The sequence below is a fragment of the Pteropus medius genome, unplaced genomic scaffold, assembly GCF_902729225.1.
Source record: "Pteropus medius unplaced genomic scaffold, Ma_sr-lr_union100, whole genome shotgun sequence".
NCBI classification, from domain to species: domain Eukaryota; kingdom Metazoa; phylum Chordata; class Mammalia; order Chiroptera; family Pteropodidae; genus Pteropus; species Pteropus medius.
This window is the reverse complement of record NW_024342470.1, coordinates 4226283-4245730: the sequence shown is the minus strand read 5'-3', so window position 1 is coordinate 4245730 and position 19448 is coordinate 4226283. Positions and strand designations below refer to the sequence as shown.

General features: G+C 47.4%; 1 protein-coding gene across 6 annotated transcripts in view; it reads right to left on the bottom strand.

The window, feature by feature from the left end:
* The window catches only part of MICAL2 (microtubule associated monooxygenase, calponin and LIM domain containing 2), a 200410-nt gene that overhangs the window by 37911 nt on the left and 143051 nt on the right, over window positions 1–19448 (bottom strand). For 5 of the 6 annotated variants that reach the window (XM_039863630.1, XM_039863626.1, XM_039863627.1 and 2 more), the window contains 5 exons: window positions 17196–17379; window positions 15466–15650; window positions 10484–10558; window positions 5666–5811; window positions 3102–4422 (listed from right to left, as the gene is read on the bottom strand). In XM_039863630.1, the coding sequence (XP_039719564.1) occupies window positions 3102–4422; window positions 5666–5811; window positions 10484–10558; window positions 15466–15650; window positions 17196–17379 (1911 nt within the window). The remainder of the gene's footprint in view (window positions 1–3101; window positions 4423–5665; window positions 5812–10483; window positions 10559–15465; window positions 15651–17195; window positions 17380–19448) is intronic. The other variant, XM_039863629.1, reaches the window with a different exon arrangement.

The following is a 19448-nucleotide window of genomic DNA, read 5'->3' as shown; positions in this document are numbered from 1 at the left end:
AAACTTATTCTCACTAACAAGACACATTCTCATTAAAGTAAGGAATGTAATAAGGAAATCATTGTCATTACTTTTATTTAATAGTATTCTGAAGGTTCTGGAAACCAAAGAAATTCAAGAAACAAAATAAATCAGATATGTACAACTTTAAAACAAGAGATAATATTATCATTATTTGCACATGTTATGATTGTATACTTAGAGAGGACACAGGAGAAGTCACTAAAAAATTTTTACAAGCAAAGTGGATTCAGTAAAATGAATGAGTACAAAATCACTACACAGAAATCTATAACTTACATATATACAACCAAGAGTAACAAGATAAAATGGAAATATTTATAATAGAAAAAAAACTCTAAACATATCTAGCAATAAATATGCAAGATCTATATGATATAAAGTTTAGAATATTCCTGAGGGTGATGAATAAAGATATGAACAAATGGAAAGTCAATTCATATCATAAGATTGTAAATTCTTGCCAAGTTAGTTTGTAAACAACTTAATCTCATAAAAGTACTCACAGGTTTTTTTGGTGGGGGGATACAAAGACAGGCTGATACTAAGTTCATATAGAATATTGGACAGGAAGAGCCAGGAAATTTTTGAAAGATCAATGATAGAATACTCTATCTGATAATGTAGTACATAGATTTAAAATATGTATAAATATATAAACTAATTAAAACAGGTGCTACTGATACATAACAGACAATTCAATAGAACATAAAAGATGGTGTAGAAATCAGTCCGTATACAAGAATCTGATATATAATCAAGATGTCACCTCATATGAGAGAGGAAAAAAGATGGATTATTCACTAAATTATTTTAGAATAACCAAAAGACATCTAAAAAAAAAAGGTTGGATCCATATCTCACATTTCATAGTAGGATAATTTCTTGATGTAACTATTTAAAAGCAAAAAAATTAAAAACAAAAGACTAAAAAGCACTGTATGAAAGTTCTTCTGTAAACTTGGATGAAGCTCTCTCTGAACTATTATATAAAGCCCAGAAGCTATAAAATGAGAAATTACTTACAACTACTATATAAAAGTAAAAAATATATATGACAAAAAACACCATAAACAAAATTAAACACAAACAAGAAACTCAGAAAAGTATTTGTAATTTATATCACAAAATAAGGCTAAATTTCTTTTAATAGAGTTCCTACATATCATTAAGAAAAATACCAGCAACCCAACAGAAAACTAGATAAAGAACAGAAATAATAATTCACAGAAAAAAAATACAAATGACTCTTTCATATATAAAAAGATGTTCAATCGCCTATCAGATTGTTAAAGATTAAAAAAAAAAAAGTTAGGTAACACAGTGGTTAGTGCAGGCATAGAAACAGCATTCTGATACTTGGCTGCTGGGAGTGTGAACTGGCACCTCTTCAATGGAGGACAATCTGGCAATATCTATCAAAATTCTCAATTCATACATCCTTTATTCCAGCATCTATTTTTAGGAATTTATTCTACAGATAAATTTTCACATATGCCAAATGGCCTAAGTTCTTAATTATGGTACACTTTGCAATAGCAAAAGATTTGAAATGACTTAAACTTTCCATCAGAGAGGCCTGGCTACATAAATTAAGGCACATGTACATAATGGAATACCATGCAGCTATAAAACAAAAGAGAAAGCTCTTTATGAACTAACATGGAATGATCTCCAAAATAAAAGTACATAAAAGTGTGTACAATATGCTAGCATGCTGCTATTTGTGAAAAAGAACATGATATGCAAATTTGCTTATATATTCATAACTTCTGTCTGGAAGAAAGCCTAAGAACATGATAATAATATGTAGCATCAGGGATAGGACCTCAATGGCTCAGGGACAAGGAAGGGAGATAGGATATTCTGGATATTCTGTGCCTTTTGTACCCTTTTATTTTGAACCATGTGAATGTATTATCTATCAAAAAACACACAACACATTAAAGTGTATGATGTGATCTAAAGAACATAGTTTTTCAGTCTGTCCATGCTTATCCTAACTTGGCTGAAAATAAAGTCTCTTGTTAATCTGTATAGCTTTTTGATGAAGGCACCAAAGGAGAGACATAATTTTTTGCTTGAAAACTAAAGTTCCAAAATAAAAGTTAAGAAAATAAAACATTAGAAAAACAAAGTTGCTCAACCATAGGGATAGTTAAATCACAATTTGTTTAAAATAAACAAACAAATACCAACAACAGAAAGGAATCATGTGAGTGTTTAAACTTTGGCAAGGAGGAGAGGGGGTGAGAGAATACACGTTGCTTTTTTTAGATATTTCCTCACTGTTGAATTATTCTGATTCTTTGGTGTGCTAATTAATTTATAATTAAGAAAGATTATAAACAGATTTAAACATAAAAACGCCTAAGTTTCCATTGGTAACCAAATATACATAAACACACTTAAGCTATTGATAAAAAAAAAAATACAAGTTTAAAAGAGGCACCATTTTTTGACTAGTAAAATAGCAGCATTTAAAAAATATGATACTCAATGCAGAGTATGGTGAAAAAAGTACTCTCATACATCAGTGGTGGAATATTAACTGGTACCTTTCCCTTGTTTTTACTGAAATTTACAACATGCAAGTGTAAGAAATAACATGGAGAGTTCTCCTGTATCCTTTACCCACAGTTCTCTTTCAAAGAACAATGTATCCGTACGTTAAACAATAAGAAAACAGTTCATTAAATGATAACATAGCCACTAGATAGAATATTCCACAGCTATTTAATCATATTTATTTAGACTGTGAGGTAATTAGCTTAATATCTATAATTTAATATTGGTTTAAAAAATACAAAATTTAAAGCACAACTTAGTAAAAACACATGAACAATGAGTGGGAAAGTGGTTGAATTATGGTTAATTCATTGTCTCTTTCAAAACTTCTTATAACATAATTTCGAATTTAATTTTTTAAATATTTTTTCCTATTTTTCAACTTTTCCTACTTTTGCGAGAATTTAATTTGAGAAGCAAAACTAAGAGAAAGATGCTTGCTTATTCATCCAATAAGGATAACTAACCGCCCAGCATGAGCTGTAGACATGAATAAGGAAAGAGCCACTCACCTGCATCTCTCTCTGGAGAAGGATGGATCCTCTGCCCCAGGCAGGCACTACTGAACGGGGGCCCCGGCCTCTCGGGGGGCTGGGCAATGTCCCCGGGTAGCGCCTTCCCCTTGGGGCTGCTAAAGAGGTCGTGGAGGTCCTTTCTTTGTATGGATTCTTGGAGGAAACTCTCAAAATATTTGTCTTTGAGTCTGAGGGAGGAAAAGAGTGGGATTCTTTTCTTTGGAACCCTAGAAGCATCTGGGAAGGTCTCTTGCAAACTCACTTTCTCGAGGAGTGTGGGGACATCTTCCATCTTGTTGCAGGATGGGGACGCGAATGCTGGAAACATCTTGGATCCCCGGTTGGGCAAACTACGGGTGCGGAGGGCAGGGTCCAGAGGGCGAAGGTCCGAGGGTTGGGCAGCCCTGGCATTTGGGGTGCCCAAGGAGAAGAAGGCTGAGGCCCTGTTTGCTGAGTCTCTCCCAGGGGACTGCTGGTCCCAGTCTTTATTGGAGCTGGGTTTCCGCAGGCTGAACGAGCGAGTGCAAGCGTGCGGCTGGCTGGTGGTCAAAGCCTTTGATTCTGGCTTGGCCCAGGCCTTCCTCCCACCTTCAGAGTTGGGCAGGAGGGGCCCCAGCGACCTTCGGATGGCATTTGCTATGAGCCTTAGTGGAGACTTGGGTGGAGCCACACTTTGCTCCCCTGGAGTCCTTTCAGCTGGGGTTCCCATCTTCCCCTGAGCCTCTGTCTGGGCTGTTGGCAGAGTCTCTCTCACTGTCTGAGGGAGCAGCAAGGGCCGTACTGGTTTCAGCACACGGGCTCCTCTACCATTCTCAGCACTTTCCTGGGAAAGTCTTGCCCCAGCTTCCAGGAGCAAACTCTCAGGACTGGAGTCATTCCAATCCAGCAACCTCGTCTTCTGCTCCTGAGTGAGGACCAACTTCTTTAAGTTGAACTTCTTCCCCTCTGCCAGCTCTGATCCACCCTCCTCTCCCCTCCTGTGATCAGTATGCCCTTCTTCTAGGTCCTCTCCAGCCCGGAGAGACAACTCTTGATCTGGCAAGCACTTGTCCTTCCCTGCAATGGGGTGCAGGCCTCTGTGGATGCTTCTGGTGTCCACAAGAGGGGCCTCTGCTTCCTGACATCGATCAGAAGCCATCTCTGCAGGGCTGGGTGGCCTGGGGCTTGCAAGGCCATCTCCACCGGGCCTCACCAGGCAGTATTCTGCCCGCTCCAGCACTTGGCCATGAGGCAGGTACAGAGGGATTTCCTTTGGTGCTCCTTGGGCTCTGGCTCGCCTCAGAAAGATAGGGGTAGGAGTGAAATGACCTCTTGAGACCTGCTGGGCAAAAAATAAGTGATTTAAAAATTTCCAGCACTGATTTATATGAGGAAGGCACATTTCAGTCTATAGCCCCCTTCCCTCCCTCTCTTTGAATCTCAGATACCCAAGTCAAAAAGAATTCTGCCTAGGGTGATTTCCAAGTGCTGTTCTTTGTTCAAGTGGCTGCCTTGGGACCTGCCGAGATCTGCCTGGAGCCCCTGTATCGGCACTGATCAAAGGCTTTTCTGGGTCTTGGATTAGGTGTGTAGGAAGCCAAAAGGCAAGGCAAAGGCACTGAGAAGCTCCTGCGCCAGTAAAGGTAGGGCTGACACAGCCCCTGTGCGTGGCCAGCATGTAGGGGAGGACAGAGGCCCCTTGGCTTGCTCAGCCATGGTCCCCACTAACAGGCGCATTCTGCCCACAGGTATATTCATTCCTCCAGCTACAGAGAAACCAAGGCTCCTTCCTTGGAGCCTATGGAGGTAAGGAGAGACGGCTACGCTTCTGGGCTGGAGCTGTGATGGTGGGATCGCCTTTAGGATCTTCCAATGACTTTTAAAAACCTGGCTCATGTCTCATTTCTAGCATGACTCTTGGAAAAGGAAGACCACAGGTGGATTCTAGCAGGAGTGGCTATGCCCTGCCAAGAGGTCTGACCGAGGGGCAGGTCATATGACAGGAGCATCACGAGAGCATCACAAGAGCATGCACCCTTCTGTCTGTGTACTCTACTTCCCACAGCCTACAGCAGGGTCTGATAGTTCATGGAGGCCTGATAAACCCATGAAGGAAAGAGTCCAGCCCTGTGCTTCTCAGTGATGCCATTTCTATTTAAGGCGGATGTTGCTTCCAAGGATCTCAGCTGCTCCCAAAGGTACCCTTAGGTCTATGCCTGCCATCCTGCGGCTGCCAGCTCCTTAACGCCCCTTGGTGAGGTCCTCCAGGGCACAGCATATACCCTAGCATCTGTGCATCATCCCACAGCTCAGCCCAGATTCCATACCCTGTAAAGTTTGCTCAGTGCGCGATGGAGTGGTGGTTCCCTGGCGGGTGGCTGAGAAGGAGCAGAATGAGCTTTTGTGAAAGAGACTCACGCAGGAGGCCTGGGGGGCGGACTCTTGACAGAGCAGCTCTCCGGCCCTGCCTTTGCAATGGGGTGACCTAAGAGTGCTAGGAATCCAGGGGAAAGCGTGGAAGTGGGAGGAGGAGAGGCAGCTCGCTTTCCTAGCACCTGTGCAGGGCCCTGAGGAGCACTTACGTAAGGCGAGGAGGAGCCATCCAGAGTATTCCCTGGAACACTGCCTGAAGAAGATGGTGGGGAAGACGAAGCAGACGATGAGGACGGAGAAGGAGAAGCTTCCTTTGGAGGCGACGCAGTTCTTCTGTTGTTTATCGGTGTCAAACCTACCAAGGAAAGAACACGCTGTCCATTACAGGGTTGTTATTACCTTATTTTACCGTGAAAAGGGGAGGTTTTAAGTGAAGCACCAACTCTATAAATGCAGTCAGAAGGAGGGAGCTTTCAGAGGTGGATCAGAGGCCCCGGTGCCCACAGATTGGGACTCGGAGGGAGGGGAATAGGAATGGCAGCTCCTGTGGGGACCAGGGGTCCCAGGATGAAAAGTGTAAACATCGCTGTGTTTCACACTCATGTGAGAATATTCCTGAGATGAAACAGGAAGCGCCAAGGTGTTTCTTAGAAATAAACGTCTACTGCGAAGATCCCCCTAAAGCCATTGTGGCCAGGGGTTGAGGCTACATTAAGTCGCTTAGTCAGTAAACCACCTGAGGCCTTTTCCCATACATAGCCCAGACCATTAGCTGCGGGCACGGACAGGATAGGCGGTCACTGCTAATGAAATGAGCTCTTCTTTCTCACTGTGCCAAGCGGCTCTCAGACGAGATGGTTAGTTTGAGATTTTAAGAGAGCACAAGGGAGAGAGGTTATAATGAGTATCAAATCATTTGAAGCATATGGAGTGGAGTTTGTGCCAAGCTCTTATTGGTCAGGGAACAAATGAGATGTAGTGTATGCGCTCAGAGTGACATGAGAAAGGAGTGTGGCCAGCCCGGAGGACGAGCCTAATTCTGAACTGTGGGAAATGAAATCAATTAGTCTAGTGACGGCAGAATTCTGGACATTTGTAGCCTACAAGATTCATCTCTTTTTCTTTCTCTCTTTTGACATCTCTCATGAGCACACACACACAGACACACACAGACGTGCACACATATACCCCCTAGTAACCTTAAATCTAAAATCTTAAGCGTTTTGTTTCCATATTGGACCATTTCAGTAATCTGCCCTCAAAGGGATTCAGGAAATGCCATGCTCTGTTTCAGATCTGCCCCCTCAGTGTCTGATGCTTCGGCCCAGCCAATGTTCCCCTGAACCCACCCCGCACGTGGAGGCTGCCCAGGACCACTGTCGCTAGCCAATTCTCTTGGAGTTTTGCTCCCAGCTGCCCAACTGACCCATTCCAATTTTCCTCCGAAGTGTCCAGCCTTCAGATTTTAGCTCGCTTCCTCACTCAACAAAATTCTCTGGCCTCAGTTTCCCTAAAGCTTTGGGTGAGGGGCTTCTCCTCTGAGACCCACGCAGGCCAGGCCGAACCCGAGCTCTGGCCCAAGAAGCATTCCTTTAAGGCCCATTCGCACAGGGGACCACACAGGGGGATTTTCAGTGGTCTGTCCTGCTTTCCTCACACACAAATGCTAGCATGTCAGAGTAGGTAGCCCAGGCCTGGGCTCTGAAAAGATGGCCACCACATGTATAGTCAGTAAGGGCCCAACGGGAAGGTCGTCAGAATACTTAAAAGGAAAAGATAACTCAAGGGGACAGATCTGAGGGTGGCAGAAAGCTGCTGCTGGGGAGAAAGAACACTGGCTGCCAGGAGCTGATGCCGGGGAGGCGTCTGGCCAGGCTGCCTGTTACCCAAACCCCCATCTCAGCCCATGAACCTCCATCTCAGCCCACAGCTAAGACGGTTCAAGCCTAAAAAGGCAAAAGATGTGAGTCAGTTGTTGCCTTGCTTCCTGTCCTCAGCTTGCCAAATTCCTGCCAAATTCCTTCTCCTCCTCCTCCTCGCCCCCTCATTCTCATCTTCTGCCACCTCCTGAATCAAACGCCTGAACTTTTCTCAAAGTCCCCTCAGCTCAACAAACTGCCTTTGTTTTACCCTGAAGAGCTCTCTGGGAACCTTCTGACACAGAACCAGAGACACCTTGGCGACCAAACCTGACAGGGAAGCCTTGGGGTTCCCAAGGTCGTGACCCAGGAGCTGCTCCCTCTCTTTACCTCTTCCTAATCCCCACCCTCCACCCAAACTAGTGGGGTCTCTTCCCACAGGCACTGTTCATGCATGGTCTTCAGGGGAACTTGGGGAGATGGGGCTAACAAAACACCTGCCATTCTAGCTGCTGCTTGGGAGGTGGGTGCTGCACTGGAGGGGAAGGCGAGGGCAGAGCTGAGAGGTGACACAGAATCTCACTTGCCCGAGGTGGCTGATGTCCTTGGCTTCCCTCAGAGAATGGTCAAGGGGAGCCTGGAACCCTCCTTTACTCCCACACCAGCTGCCTGACACTGAGCAACTTTCTTAATCCCTCTGTTTTCTCAGGCAGAAAATGAGAAGTCTAGTGCTGCTTTAGGGGAGGTCGAAGGAATAAAACGAGATAAAAAGAGGTGCCCATTGCGAGATGCAAGGTGAGTGCTACGTGCTGGCTAAACATTAATTCCATCGCCTTCCCTCCCTTCCATGCTTACAAGTGGTGTCCAATAAGGACACTGCTGAACCACTGACCGGTTCCAGAGGGGGCTGCACACCCACCCCAGCCAGGATTTCTCTAACTCCTGGGCCCAGCAACTCCTCATTCATCAACTCGAATCTTTCTCTGCTAGCCATTCCTTTTCATTAAAACCTGGCATGGCCCAGTCAGGGCTGCCCTGCCATGTGCAGGGGTGCCCCTGGTCCTTCAGGTCCCTTTGTGCAAAGGGGGTTGGTGAGCAGATCAGGGCCTGGATTACAGCCTCACATTTCGTCTGGGTCAGGTGCCTCTTCTCTGGGCCCTCTGGCAATGGTGACTTTTTCCCTTGATCCTAGAGATCATTCTGGTGAACGTGGTCAGCTGGGAGAGGGTGCCGATGGCAGTCACACAGAACCAGCCTTGATGGGGCAGTGAATGGGCAGAGTAGATGGTACCCCATGTTCTGCTCCCTACTACAGGACCAGCCTGCCCAGTGGGGTTTCCTCAGGGGCAAAATGAAGACGACCAAAAAGGACAGCTCTACTGGCTTTCAGCTCTGGGGATTTTCACAAAGACTGGGATTCAAGGGTGCAGCTTCCCAGAATTTGAAGTGTAGGCAGTGGCTCAGATCCTCCCACAGTCTTGGAGCGCCCTCTAGGGGTGGGAGTGTGCACAGGACTCAATCCGTGTGCTTCATTTGTTTCTGCACTCGGTCCAGCCTGCTCGTTCCCTAGTTAGTTTGTTCATTCATTTGTTCTCTCTTTGTTTGTACATTTGTTCATTTGTTTGCTTGCTTGCCCATTCACTCATTCATTCATTATTCATTCATCTGGCAAGGACTAGGTGCCTCCCTTGGTCCAGGTCCATGCCAGACACTAGGCCCCTAGAAACGATTCGAACTCAAGGCCTGACCTCAAACCAGCTTTTACATACACTTGAGAATCCAAACCTGATACTCCTGGGATAACTATAGACACAGCTGAGGTCCTCAGGCCCATCTCGAAAACCATCCTGCTGGTTAGCAGTCCCCTCTGTCCTGCGCCTCCGTCAGCACCCTGACCTTGCCGTGAGGGTTCCCCACTGGACTCTTACTCCAGACTGGGAACTTCTTGACGGCAAGTACAATCCCCTCGTGCTGGTGGCACTCAGTAAAGTTGACTGGAGGCACTGCAATGGAATCTGCACCCAGAAGGGCTCACCCATAAAAGGAATCCCCAAGACTGAGGGAGTGGTGGGGTGGGGCAGTAAATGAGATGGCTCGAGAGAAGGGCCTGGCCCAAGCCTTCGGTAAACATTGGCTGGCTCCTGCTCCGCATTCTCACTGCTTGGGGATATAAGGCAATCCAAGAGTCATTTTAGGTTGTGTTGTCCCCAGGTATGCAGCCCTGATCCAGCTCCAGAGGCACCCACTGTCCTAGCCCTGCCTGAGTGAGAGAGGCCGTGGAATGAGTGTTGACTCAGAAGAAAGGAGTCAACTAAACTAGCACTCTGTTCTGACTACAACTACGTTTCTTTTTTAGAAACCCTTGTCTAACCCATGGCTTTCCTGGATCCACCTCTCCTAGAGCCAGGCCCGGAGAAGGGCCTGGGGGCAGGAGGAGGTGGAAGGCAGCAATGGACTTAGACTCGAATGAAGAGTCCCAGCCCCTCTCTCAGGACCAGAGAGGGGATCCCTGCTCTGTACTTGCTGCAGTGCCCCAGGAACGTGGGCAGCCCTGGGATGCCCGGCAATGGCTTCCGTGGTCACTGCGCCCCCTAGCGGGAGCCTGTTGCCATGGCACCTGCCGCAGGCCCCGGTCCACTAGGACTGCTAATCCAGCCCGCTCTTCTCTGGGATGCTGGGACCACAGTCTGCTCAGAAAAAGGAGTAGAGCAGTGTGCGTTTGTGCATTTATGCGTGCTTGCATGCATGAGCGTGTGCATGTGTGTGTATCTTCCTTCACTGCTTTCCCTGTGACTGCATGGCGTTAAGTGGATCCCCCCAGCCCAACTCCAGGGTGCTAAATCAAAACATACAGAGACCCTGGGCCTCAGTTTCCTCATCTGTTTCAAAAGCATGGAGCTGATATGCTAAGGTCCCTTCCAAGTGTAACTGCAGAGTTCTAAGACTCCATGATTCCAGAGTGGGGACTAAGGGGGAAGGGAAGGTCCCGAATCCCTAGGAAAACGCTTCCTCTAGTCAGCGGCAGAAAAGGGTCTCCCTCATTTTTCTTTCCTTGCTCCTCACATCTAGGAGGCCAGGTCAGAAAGGCCATGTAAGGAATGAGAGTTAATCAGAGAACTCCTGCCCACCTCCACCCCCACTTCCACCCCCAGAGAACTCATAACTCACTGGACTGGAATTTTCTTCTCCAGCTCTGGTATTTGCTGGGAGTTGGAGATCTGACGCTGTTTGCCCGTTGCAGAGCTGTAGTGGAAAAAAAGAAAGGGGCAGGGAAGATGGGAGGAAAAAAGTCTTAAATGTGTAGAATAGGGAGTTTTCTCCTATGGTCCGTTTACCAAAAGTTAATCAGCTAACCGCCTAACTGACTGAACCGCGTCCTTCCCTCAGGCTGCGCCTTCCCGTCCCTGTGACACACACCTCCAACGTCTCATTCATTTATTCATCAAATACTTTTTGAGACCCTGCTATGGAACAGGTACCGCCACCTTTCAGGAAATGCCTCAAATTATGAGCCGTCATTCTAACCTGCCCACCATTAATAAGCATATAGATGTGTCCGTGTTTATATGCACACACGTGGATACATCTATGCCCATATACATATATGCGTATACACAAAATTTTTTTCAGCACAGCGGTTCAATGCTGAAGTCTCACATCTGTGTCTCGTATATGCAATAGGTAAAACGAGGGCTGCTCTCATCGAAGGCTGGGAGCTACAGAAAGCTCTGCCCTCTCCTCCTTTCCCACAGAGTCCAGAAGACCCTTTGGGAATCAGTTTGAACTGAATCTCTGAACAGTCCATTGCCATGAACCTCCTATTGGCCTTGATTCCAGTAGAAACACATTTGCAGGAGGCTGTGGACTGTGCATTGAAGACCCTCTGCCCAGCTGGGGCTTGAGAATTAGCTGAGCAAAATGAACGTTGCATGCAGAAGAAAATTCCCGCACTGGGCTCTCAGGTTTGGCCTCAGGCTCCAGGTCCCTGTAGTGGTTCCAGCGCAACCTTGAGAAAAAGAATGAGAGTGATGCATGCCTGAATGCTCACGCAGGTGGGACCAGGAGGCATGGAAGGAAGAAAGCCCACAGGAGTTATGTGGTTGTGGAAGAATGGGGCAGAGAAGGTGTGAATGCGGGCTGGCACAGGTCTGTCTCTGTCTCTCTCCCTCTCTCCCTCTTTCTCTCTCTCCCTCTCTTCTTCTCTCTGTAGAAAGCCCTAGATTTCACTTCACTTCTGGCCAGTGCTCAGAGTTGGGTGTCAACTCTTACCAGTCAGGCTGTGCAGCACAGGTGATAACCACTGCCTAGACACTTTCTTTCCTCAGGACGAGATCCTGCAGCTCCTAGATTCGGGGTGCCCCTCCCTTCCTCTCTCCATTTGGAGATGCTTTGAGCCTGCTCAGTCTGGCGGGTTCCCAGTCCCACAGGCCAACTTTCATAATCACACGCATGGGTTTGAGGGGAGCCTGTGTGGACAGGCTCAGGGTGAATTCTCCCCATCTCCCCATAATAGGATGAACAGTCTGTTTACAATTTCGATCTACTTCCTCCCACCAAGTACAGATCAGGGTTTTCCAGGCTGGTGTTTTGCACAAGGAGCAGGCAGGCCTCAAGCACGGCTACATCCTGCTGGGCAAAGTTTACCTCTTAATCACCCACTGGAGAAGTTATTGAAGAAACAAAGAAGAGTGCTTAAACCTCTGATTTGCTTCCCCTCAGCTTTTAACATTGTAAAATGGAACTTATTAGAAATGGCTAAAATTCATGAGAGGTTTTTCTGTCACATGTGTTTGTAGGCCGCACATGGACACATTTTTTAAATAGGAATAATAGGGTGGGTAATGATTTGATCTGATAATTTTAAGCAGAGAAAAGCAGGGCTGTTCTCTTCTTTTTACCTTATATTTTACTTATATTTATCTAATCTATCCATATTTATTTTAAGGGAATATTTTTGGAGACCTTGGTGAGTGGCCCACTGCAGAAGGAGTAAGAGGGTAAATATTGTGCCATATGGTGCTCATGATATCATTTTATTGTTACAAACTAGCAGTGTCCTCCATAGGCCATAGGAACATCCTGCCATCAAATTATTGCCAGAAAAAAAAAAAATGGACAAATACCAATTTTTCTAAATCAGAGTAATTTGTGGGGCAGATTGCCCTCCAAACTCTAATTGGTTTATGTCCAAGAACCCAGTGCACTAAATCAATTCATTTAGTTGCTTAGGCATGCATTTTACAGCTAACTCATCCAGGCAGGCCTCTAGGAAGCTGCTCTTCTGTGATTCCCAAGGTGCAGGGCTGGGCTAGCTCTCCTGCCTGGAAGCACCTGGGTACTGACATGAAATGCAGATACGCAAGACCAACTGAATCTGAATCTCTGAAGGTGGGAAGCTAGGAAACTGCCGTTTAAACAAGATTTTTAAGAACCACTAAACTAGGTGTTTTAGGGGAACATTACTGAGCATTTTCTATGGCCTTGATAACACAGGACTTAAGTTCTATTTCAAACCAGCCTCTTGGGCACGCTCTATGCTAAAGAACTTTGAGGAGGCGATAGGTTCCTTGATGAATTGAGGTAGTCTCAGAGTCTTTTTTCAAATTGTGGCAAAAACATACACGACATAACTATTTTAATCATTTTGTAAGTGAATAATTCAGTGGAATTAAGGGTGTTCATATTGTCTTGCAACCATTACCACCATCCATCTCCAGAACTTTTTTCTCATCCCAAACTGAAACTCTGTACCCATTAAACAATAACTCCCCTTCTACCCTTTCCCTCAGCTCCTGGTAACTACCATTCTACTTTCTGTCTGTATGGCTTTGACTGTTCTATGTACCTCATAGAGACAGAATAAAATATATTTGTCTTTTGTGTCTGGCTTATGTCACTTGGCATAATGACTTCAGGTGCATCCATGTTGTAGCATGTGTGAGATCTTCTTTTCTTTTTAAGGCTGAATAACATTCCATTGTGTAGATGTGGCAGAATTTGTTTATCTATTCACCTGCTGATGGAGAGTTGGTCATGTCCCCTTTTGGTGACTGTGAATCATGTTGCTTTGAGTACGGTGTACAAACCAGGGTTCTTTTAAAAGCAATATCCTGGTCTTGTTCAGCATTTCCTTGTCTCACCTCTGAGCCATTTATCCAGGTGAAAATTGCAATTAATGAAGCTCCCTAATACCCACAACGCTACATTACCTGGTAAAGCGATGGACTCACCACAACCAGCAACACAAAACATAGCACTTAGACTCTGCCAGAGATTTGAACTTTACAATGTGGTCTGCCTAGCAATGATCAAAAACCAGGATGGATGAAGATGAAATCCACAGACGATTGCTTGAAAGTCCTGTGGTCTCTCCGCTTCTCTGTCTATCCCGCATTTTATTTTGGAATTAAACCAGACTGTCAGAGACAAAATGCTTTGTGCTCTCAGCTCAATCTTATCCCCTGGGAGAACTGCGCTTGTCATGTTTTATTGTCATGACCTCACCTGCCAGGAAAAATTGCCGCATGAAACAGACTTGGGAAAACTATGGCTGCATATTTTTCTGAGATGTTCAAGACATAATACACCTCTCAATGCCATCTATTTGCCATGAGCTGGAAAATTTCTACAGAGTGAAGCATTAGGAAAAGTGGTACCTGCTCTGAGGCTTGCTGTTGTGAACCAATATTGCTTTTTTTCTCATGGAAAAATGAAATAATTATCTATTTCCTCTTTAACTCTGGCTGCCAGAAAATTCAGAATCGAATTTATGATCCTATTAGAGCAGGAGTTTAGGACTATGGTCTTCCTCTCTGGAGTCTATACCTCCTAAACTATTTTTATTAACCCTGATCTTGAGGTTTTATCTTTCATTTATATAGACATATAATTTTGTTTTATGTCTTTCTTATAGAATTGTAAGTTGCCTAAAATACCCAGGCAATTGAGAAGAGAGGAGAAATGGAGAGAAGGAATAAAAGGCAGGCAGGCTTTGTATTATAAATGAGGAGGCTGGAGCCCCAGGAGGTGGAGGGGCCCACCTATGCCAAATAGTACCCAGACAGCACTCTGTTCACTGTAAGTGCTAAACCTCTCCGAACAGGCCCACAAATGGTACTTAGCAAATGTGTCCTTTTTAAAAAACGCTCACGGGGAGGGTAAATCCAGTTTCCAGGACTCTGGCCTCAGCCCTGGTCTTCCTGCTCCATCTCTTTCCCGGTAGTTCCTATGAAACCAGCTCCCATGAGAACCTTTCTGGTTTCAGGTGAAAATTCTGCTCTCGGCCACCAGAGGGAAGCACAGGACAAGGAGAGCCCTGGCTCCTGCACAGCCGCTGAGGCCATAGGTCTTGCTGGTGGCAAGTTTCTGTTAGCCTGTTCTTCCCACCCAGAGGTCACAATTTCTATTGACTGAATCAAAACACTTTATTCAAGGCCATCTTTATTTTTTTAAAGGGAACTCAGCACTGGGCCACACTGATTACTAGCTGGGAGACCTCGGGAAAGCAGTCTATTTGCTCACCTGTAAACAGGGCTCCATATTACTTATCTCATAGGGTCGTCCTGAGGATGAAATGGGGTCCTGCATGAGAATAAGCCTGCCCATTCCAGATGCTCAGTGAAAGTGCATTTATTATTGTGTAGGTAGTTTTAGTGCATTGTATAAGCCCCAAACACTGGTCATGGCCCCGTGCTGCCCCCAAGTAGCCGCAGGGAAGCTGTGCTACCTGGGGCTGCATATGGTCTAACAGCAGCTGAGCCCACCTCCCCTCCCTGGTGGGCTAGGAAATGCCAGAGGGGCCCCTACGGAGACCACAAAGGAGGCAGGAAGGAGACTGCTCTACTCAGGAGGGTCCTGCGCCCTCCTTATCTCTGCCTGTGACACACAAAGCCAGCCAATTCCCTCTGTCACCCTCTCACTTGAGATTCCAAAGCTTTCCATGGAGGAGGCTGGGCCTGGATCCAGTCCCTTCACCCCCACTTGCATCCCAACCCTCAAAAGTCCCAGCCCCACGGCCTCTGAGCCTGAGTGTTAGGCCTCCTGCTACCTGGTCCTCCATGAGGAAAAACTGGCCGTGGGGCTGTCTACTCCCTCCCCACGTCCCGGGATCAAGCAGGCCCGTCTCCTGCTCAGGCAGGCTCTCTGCTCACCGTGCAGAGCTCTGGACTCCTCAGGGCACTGTGGAGGGACTGCCCTGGCCAGGGCCTCCCTCAGGGAGCTGTGCCGAGTGAGGGGCCTCCTCGGTAGGAGTGGGGCTTCCGGCTGCCGGGGTCTCTCCTCGCAGGGCCCTGTACCAGAGGCCCCACTGCTGCCGCAGTTCAACTCTGTGTCAGAGCTGGAAGGAGGGAACAGACAGTGGGTGAGTGAGGGGCCCTGCAATTCACACCCCCAAACCCACACTGTGGCCTGCCCACCACTGCCTCCAGCGGACCATGGGGTTCTGGGGCGAGGCGGGTGGTTGAGTTACCTCTGTAACCAGCACCCGCCTCAGGCTTTGTTACAGGCTGAACTGTGTCCCCCCAAATTTATATTAAGTCCTAACCCTTAGTATCTCAGAATATAACTGCACTTAGAGATAGGGCCTTTTAAAAGATAAATAAGTTAAAATGATGTCATCGGGGTGGGCCTTAATCTAATACAACTGGTGTCCTTACAAGAAGAGGAAATTAGGACACAGACAGGCACAGGAGAAAAATGCCATGTGAACATGCAGATAAGCCAGGAGAGGAGCCTGGAACACGTCCTTCCCTCACACCCCCCAGAAGAAACCAACCCTGCCAAAATCTTAATCTGACTTCCAGCTTCTAGAACTGAGAAAACAAATCTCTGTTGTTTAAGCCATCCAGTCTGTGGCACTTTATGGCAGCCTTAACAAACTAATACACATGTGGATCAGAGCAGGAGAAAGCAGCCCAGCAAATGTGTGATAAAGTATTGGCATGAAGGCTGGTCCTCTTATCTTTTCCAGTCCCTGAGCTTGACCCATAGGCTTAACCCATAAGCTCTCTGGGGTAAAATGAGCTCATCATTAGGGACCTGGTCCGAAACCTTCAGGCACTTAAATACCGTTTGCTTCCCCCTGGGAATAGATGGGGGAATGAAAAAGCCTATCTTGGGGAGAATGGGAATATTTAACCTGGGTCTTAAATGACTGGCAGAGAGTCAAGTGGCAGGGTGTGCTAGGCAGTGGGGACAGCGAAAGCACAGTCCCGGGGTGAGAAAGTACAAAACCTGTTAGGCAGTGGCATTTTAGTGAATATATATATTCTCTCTCTACATATGTATGTAAATCCAGCATACTTCTTTATATTAGGTCTCTGTCCTTTGTCTGTGGGCTTTGGTGGACTGTCTATCCATCAGACTGCCCAAGCCCACTGGTCATGGCATCCTGGTTCTGTTCGGTTAGCCCCAGAGGTGGGCATATGGCATGGGTGGTACCAATTGGAGTCCTACTTTGAAATCTAGATGTATAAACATTAATTTATGAATGTGGGACGAACCCCTCAGTAGCCCGGAGTCCCACATGGAGACGGCCTTTCTGTGGGTTGTTTAGATCTGACACGCAGAGGGGCAGCAGCTATGTGAGTTTCCGGCTCCGGCCTCACCTGGAGTGGGCACTGCCTTTGCACTTCCCCACGAGCCGACGTATTTCCCTTTGTCACATAAACTGGTTTGAGTTGTTCTACACGATTTACATATTAATTCTTTGATCTTACAACTCCCCATGAGACAGGTGCTACAATTGTCCCCGTTTTATAGATGAGCAAGTGGAGTCACAGAGAGGTCATACTGCAAGTGAGTGAAGAATTAGATCAGCCCCCGAATGCTGCTCCCCTTGCCCAAGCCATCCTGCCCCCGCCCTGCAGTGGCCTGAGCATACCTGCTGTCGTCGCTGGTGACCAGGACACGCACAGCCAGCACGTCCTGCCCAACCATGTCCTCCCCAGGGCTGATCCTCACTGAGGTCCATTCGGAGGGCAGGGGAGAGCTGGCTTCACCTTCCACATCGCCAGGGTCTGGCTCCGGGACGCTCTTGGGCTTCTTGGGGGAGGTCGGCTCATCTGCTGAGAGGAGAAGAGGGTCTAGAGAGACAGCGGGCATGGAAGCCCTGCAGGGCACCTGCTCCTCCTCCAGAGGCTTGGGCAGGCTGCTGGCAGGGGCTGGGTTATGTCCCTGGTTCTTCACTCCCTCCCTGTAGCAGAGTCGTGCTTCGTCCTGTGACCTCGCAGTCCTTCCCACTACAGTAGGCGAGGTGTGCCTTCTGGCCCAACTGACGTGAGGTTTGACCCTAAGGCTTGCTTTGACCAGTGGAAATTAGTGAATGTGGTGTGATTGGTGGCTTTAAATGGCTTGCTGTTTGGCTTGTCCACTCACATTCCTGCGACTTTGCCATAAGAACAGCTTGCCACTTCCCCTTACACCTTGGTCACCAACTGTACGCACATGGAACAGGTCTAGAGCCAATTTATGGCTTGGAACCCGGCCTAGCCAATTCCACAAAGCCCAGGCCACCTTCAGACCTGCAGCCTGAATCGGAGCCACCCAGTCGACCCACAGACCCCTCAACGAGAAAAAGAAATGCTACAAGCCACTGAGAATTTGGAGGCTTGTTACACAGAAGTACTGTAGCAGAGATCTGACTCTGTACCTGGCTGATAACTGAGTACAGGTATGTGTGCCTGTGAGCTGCATGTACAAATACTTATATAGTCAGCAGATGCTACTGATACAGATCTGTGCTGACAATTTGGAGACGAATCAGGCATGGTCTCTGCCTTCAAGGAACTCTTTCCATCCCACAGGGGAGATAAGGCACATTCACAAGATTCCACATTCATTAGAAGGCAGACCATCTAAGAATGAGGCCCAGACAAGGTGGAAAGAGAGACAGATCTATTTCAATGCAGTAAATGCTTTGGGGTGAAGGCACCCTTTTAACGGGGCTTGAGGATGAGTAGGATTTGGACAAACAGAAAAGGGAGAGGTAGTGCTCCAAGGGGTGGACTTTTGTGAGCAAAAGCAACGTGGGGAAGCCCTGCCTTCTGCATGGGGACCGAAAAAGAGTCCACGTGGCTGGAGGGCAGGAGGGAATATAAAAGGAACCAGAGGAAAACGATGGCATTGACATCAATCAAGAGGGGCCTCGAATGGCAAGGCGAAGAGCAGATTTCTCTCCAAGAGCACCCACCGGAGGGTTGAGAGATAGGGACCGGCATTATCAAATTTTCCGCATAGGAAGATGGCTCTGGTGCCATGTGGAAGGTGGACTGGAGGACCCACGAGCAGGAGAGAGGGAGACCAGTGGGACAACCTAAAGGCTGAGAACCAAAACACGTAGTTGGAGAAGAGGAAAGTGAGGGAGTTGAGAGCATCCCGGCAGGATGGGCAGCTGCAGGCAGAGGTGACCTGTGCCAGGCTGCAGTGGCACCAGACCCATGGCCCCCACGCCCCGGGAACCAGCCACACCTGCGAGGAACACCCCACGGGTCTGCTTCTTTCCTTCCTCCTCTCCGAGTTTAGATTTTGCCAGCATGGCTGAGGGACGGAACAGGGTGAGGGCTGAGTGGCTTCCTGGGCTTCTGGAGGAATGAGGGCATGGCTGACTGATGATCCCTCAGTACTGCAATGCTGGGGCCAGCATCTCTCACAGGGGAGCCCAGACATCAGTGGAGGGGCTGGGGGAGCACTGGGAGGTGGAGGCTTTGTGGAAAAGAAGCTGATGCTTTCTCTGGTCACTACCTTGCCTAGGCAAAAGGCCCCAAAGGAGGACATGTTCTTCTTTTCCTCCTGTCCCCCAAGGCCTGGACCACAGGCTACAGCTGGGTCTCTAAGATTCAGTGCCTCTCCTCAAGCTTCTACTCCCAGACACCTCTTTTCATTCCTGTGGGCTCCTGTCCACTTGCACATACCAGGAGCACTCATTGCAGCAGTACTAGTAGTAACGGAAGTAATCCAAAGACAATGACAGAAGCAACACCAACTCATCGTCCAGGGCCTGCGTGCCTGCCTAGCACCTGATGCCCATCACCTCTAACATCCTACACCCTGAAAGGGCAGTATTGTCATCTTTATCGCATGAGCAGAGGAATATGAAGTCCAGAGAGTAACTCAGCCAGGGCCACCCAGTGAGTCA